This window comes from Petaurus breviceps, unplaced genomic scaffold (genome assembly GCF_028583685.1).
Source record: "Petaurus breviceps papuanus isolate PSGF00001 unplaced genomic scaffold, PetGlider_PUasm1.0 40, whole genome shotgun sequence".
Classification (NCBI taxonomy): Eukaryota; Metazoa; Chordata; class Mammalia; order Diprotodontia; family Petauridae; genus Petaurus; species Petaurus breviceps.
In genome coordinates this window covers 8,912,285-8,916,256 of record NW_027186315.1, presented here as the reverse complement: position 1 = coordinate 8,916,256, position 3,972 = coordinate 8,912,285, and the positions used below count along the sequence as shown (strand labels likewise).

The 3,972-nt window shown below is 34.2% G+C and overlaps 1 protein-coding gene across 3 annotated transcripts; it reads right to left on the bottom strand.

Annotated features, from left to right (window-relative positions):
• Positions 1-778: 778 nt before the first annotated feature.
• LOC138170893 (ubiquitin-conjugating enzyme E2 C-like) lies at positions 779-1,350 on the bottom strand. Of its 3 annotated transcripts, none has more exons than XM_069100365.1 (2): positions 1,063-1,350; positions 779-990 (listed from the first exon to the last, which is right to left on the bottom strand). In XM_069100365.1, exons 1-2 carry the CDS (start codon positions 1,348-1,350, stop codon positions 808-810), a joined length of 471 nt encoding a protein of 156 aa, XP_068956466.1. In that variant the 3' UTR covers positions 779-807. The 3 variants fall into 3 exon arrangements, with proteins under 3 accessions (XP_068956466.1, XP_068956467.1, XP_068956465.1); XM_069100366.1 differs by having other exon boundaries at positions 779-1,127; positions 1,215-1,350; XM_069100364.1 differs by having other exon boundaries at positions 779-1,350.
• Between the last annotated feature and the right edge of the window lie 2,622 nt (positions 1,351-3,972).

Sequence of the window (3,972 nt, the reverse complement as noted above, 5' to 3'; positions counted from 1 at the left end):
GTCTCAATTTCCTCAGCTATGAAATGTGAATAATAATAACAGCACCTACCTTCCAGGATTGTTGTGAGGATAAGATGAAATAATATTCATAAAGCTCTTTGCAAATCTTAAAGCACTATATAAATGCTAGCTATTGTTATTTTGTTAGATCCAGACCAAAATAAAATATTTCCATTTACCTTTTTTTTCTATCTTTGCTTGTTATGTGATTCGGATTTTTTTAGTGTGATTATTTATGTTTGTAGCTTACAAGTGAAACAATTAACTTATTCCAACTTTAGATGGAATACATTTTTAATCATTTAAAAACTATGTAATATTTCTTGAGGTAAACAATAAATTAAGGATTTTTTTCATTTATAATGAATTGACTAAACCTTAGATGATGTGCTGCTCAGACTATAACAGTATCTAGGAATGAAAAGATCTATTTTGATAATTCATTGAAAAAGACCCTAAATGGATCATTCCACTGAATTGAACATTTTGCTCATTTGAAACAGTCACTTTGGAACAAGCCTTTTTTACAACCAGCTCATTAATTTTATTCATCTATGCTATTGACATTAGTTAACAGAGTTGACTGAATAATACAAGTCCTGTGTTGAGATTTAAAAACAAAAAACAAAACTTTATTTATTTATACATTAATGTTGAGGGCTGGATTAGAGCTTAAGGAAAAAAAAAAGAAGGAAAACAATATGACACAGTCATTTACAGAAGACAGGTTATAAGGAATGGGAAAAGATAGACACACACACATATACATACACACAAGATGAAGGAAGGTAGTCTGGGCAGCTAGGGTCAGGGCTCTTGGCTAGTCACCTGCTTCATGTAGGTTTCCAGCAGGTACTTTTTAAAGGCTGTGGGATTTGTCCAAAGTTCAGCAGCATGTGTGTTCAATGGGCTGTCAATGTTGGGTTCTCCCAGCAGACACTGGATAGATAGCAGGATGGTCCTGACATCATACAGAGCTGACCACTTGTCCTTGAGGATGTCCAAACAGATATTCCCTTGAGGGTCCACATTAGGATGGTAACAAGGTGTGACAAATTTCACAGTGGGAGCATTATAGGGGTAGTCGCTAGGGAATTCCAGGGAGAGCTTGTACCTTAGGTCTTTATTTACAGTCCCGGCTGCCCCATGGATGGTCCCAACCCACTTGAAGAGATTGTCTGACTCTGGGAAAGCAGAAATTCCTTTGTCTCCAGACATCATCAGGGTCATCAATTCCTGCTGTAACCTCTTGCCCAGGGACCCGCGGGCCGCTGCTGCCCCGGGCTCGGCCCCCTTACGGGAGGCGGCGGCGGCGCTAGCAGCGGCGGGGTCCCGATTCTGCGAAGCCATAGGGGACAGGAAATAAAGGAAGAGAAACTCCTGGGCGGCAAATGCGGGGCTCCTGTGTTGAGATTTAAAATGAAAGTGATTCATTTCATTAAATTCACATTTATAAATACTGAATACACTCAGTATATACAATGAAGTATGGAAGATTTTTCATTTTTCTGACTTTTCTCATAATATGGATATGAGTTAACCTAACATGAAGGTGAAGCAATTTTTTTCCAAATTAAAAAAAATAGGTTTCAATGTTTTCTCATGATGTGGGATAATTCTTGTTTCTTTATTTCACTCTTCCTTCCCAAGCCCCACCCCAGAATTAAAGAAAAATCTTCACTTTATATTAATATCTCAACCAAAAACAAATGATCTAGAAAGAATATTATTACTTCCTAGCCTGAAGTGAAATAAAGAACAAACAATACTGTTTATATAAGCACATAATTCCCAAACTTGGAGAATAATGATACTGTAATATTATTTTCATGACATCACCTCATCAAATCATAAAACTGAAGCATGTTAAAATTGGAAGGGACCATGGAAGTTCAACCCTCACTAAACCAAAATCCTCACTATAACATTTGACATGGGATAATCCCATGTTCACTAGAAGACTTCCACATCTAATGATTTGTTATATGGAACTTTGATTTATTTTTCTACAATGTTTATTCTTCTTCATTTTTCTCTGCTCTAGAAATATGGAGAAATCATTCTATGCCTTCATGATAGCCCTTGAAATATTGAAAAGAGTGAGACTATCCTCCCAGATCTTTTCTTCCACACATTAAACATAAATTTTTATAATTTTGATATGGTTTGAAGTCTTCTCATCATCCTGACTAACCTCTTCCCAATGACCTAAAACTTAAAAAGTTTCTTTGTATATTGTGATATCAAGAATTAAAATATATCAGATGTCATCTAACTAAAAGGAAATATATTGGAATTATCACTACCCTTATTTTGCTTCCATTAATGCAATTCGCAGTATGTCCTATAAAGCTTGTCTGTAAGTATGTATATCTGGGGCAGAAATTTCAAATTATCCACACATTGGGTTTTACATAACACAAGAGAAAGGAAAGCAGCTCAAATGTAGAAACTCTGACAACAGACTCCCTATGAAAAATAAGGATCATACATTTTTTTCAATACTAATATTCTACTTATAAGGATATTTGGGAAAAATATGGCCAAAAACTTCTTCTAAAGAAGCAAGAATAAGTCTCACACAGAAGCCAAAGAAGAACCACATAGTGGCTATGAAAAGATATCAACACAAAATCAATGAAGAATTTAAAAGTACAGGAATAAGAGATTATCAAGGAAATGCATGCTATGAAGAGAAGATAAGAAGATAGGATGGTCACAGTGGAATGTTGGAGGCTGTTCATGACAGCTTGCCATAGTTGTTAAATTTTCAGTGTGATCATTTATACTTTGTAAGTCCACAAAAAAACTACAAATTAAGACTTGTGCTATTATATGATTAATTGTCTAGACTTAAGAAGGCAAGAGAGAAATGTTAATAATGCATATTCAACTTGAATGTGTGTTCTGTGTATATATATATTTTTTTCTGGAGAGTTACTTGTGAGACATTTATTCAACACACCACTGGTTGGTCACATGGTAAGAAAAAAGATTAACAAATAGACCAGTCTCCATTACCATCTTCACAACATTAGTAGATAATAAGAAAATCCTTCAAAGTTTCAGGCTTATTCACTGTGGCAAACATTTCTGAAAACATAGATAAGAATTGTGTAACATGGGTAATAATGGATAAATTGTGATCTATAACATAGCAAGAATACAAAACTTGATAAGAACAGAGAACCATTGGAGGCTGTGAGTGACGCCATCTAGTATTTTCTTAAGTTTTTTTTGGATGCCTTGTCACACTTTTACTAGATTCCATACACTTATATTTCCATCAACTGGAATGTTAATTTTGTTTGAAAATTTCATTATAACCCTTAAAATATTTGGAAGCATGTTGTAATGTCATAAAATAAAATTAGAAGTTGTGAACCAATGCTATCACATTTATTTTCAATTACTATACTCTCTCAAGCAAATTTTTTTTTTAAATTGTATATGTAAATGGGTGACATAAAAAATCAGTGAATTCATAACTATGAATTTTTTGGGCTGGTTGCACACTTCTACATATAAAGCATGAATGTACATTAAAATGAATTGAAGACTGTGGAAACACAATCAGGATAATACAGGATCTGGAAGCTTCTACACTAGGAATCAAAGGGCTTGGAATATGATATTCCAGAGGTCAAAGGAGCTGGGATTAAAACAAAGAATCACTTACCCAGCAAAACTGAGTATCATGTTTCAGGGGAAAATACGGATATTCAGTTGAATAGAGGACTTTCAAGCATTCTTGAAAAAAAAACAGAGTTGAATTTTGAATAGCAAAGTTGACATTCAGATACAAGAAGCAAGAGAAGCATGAGAAGGTAAACAGGGAAAAGAAATAATAAGGAACTTATCAAAGTTGAACAATTTACAATCCTGTGTGGAAAAACAATAATTATAACTTATGAAACTTTTCTCAGTATGAGAATAGTTGAAGGGAATAGAAATGTGTGTATACGTACATAT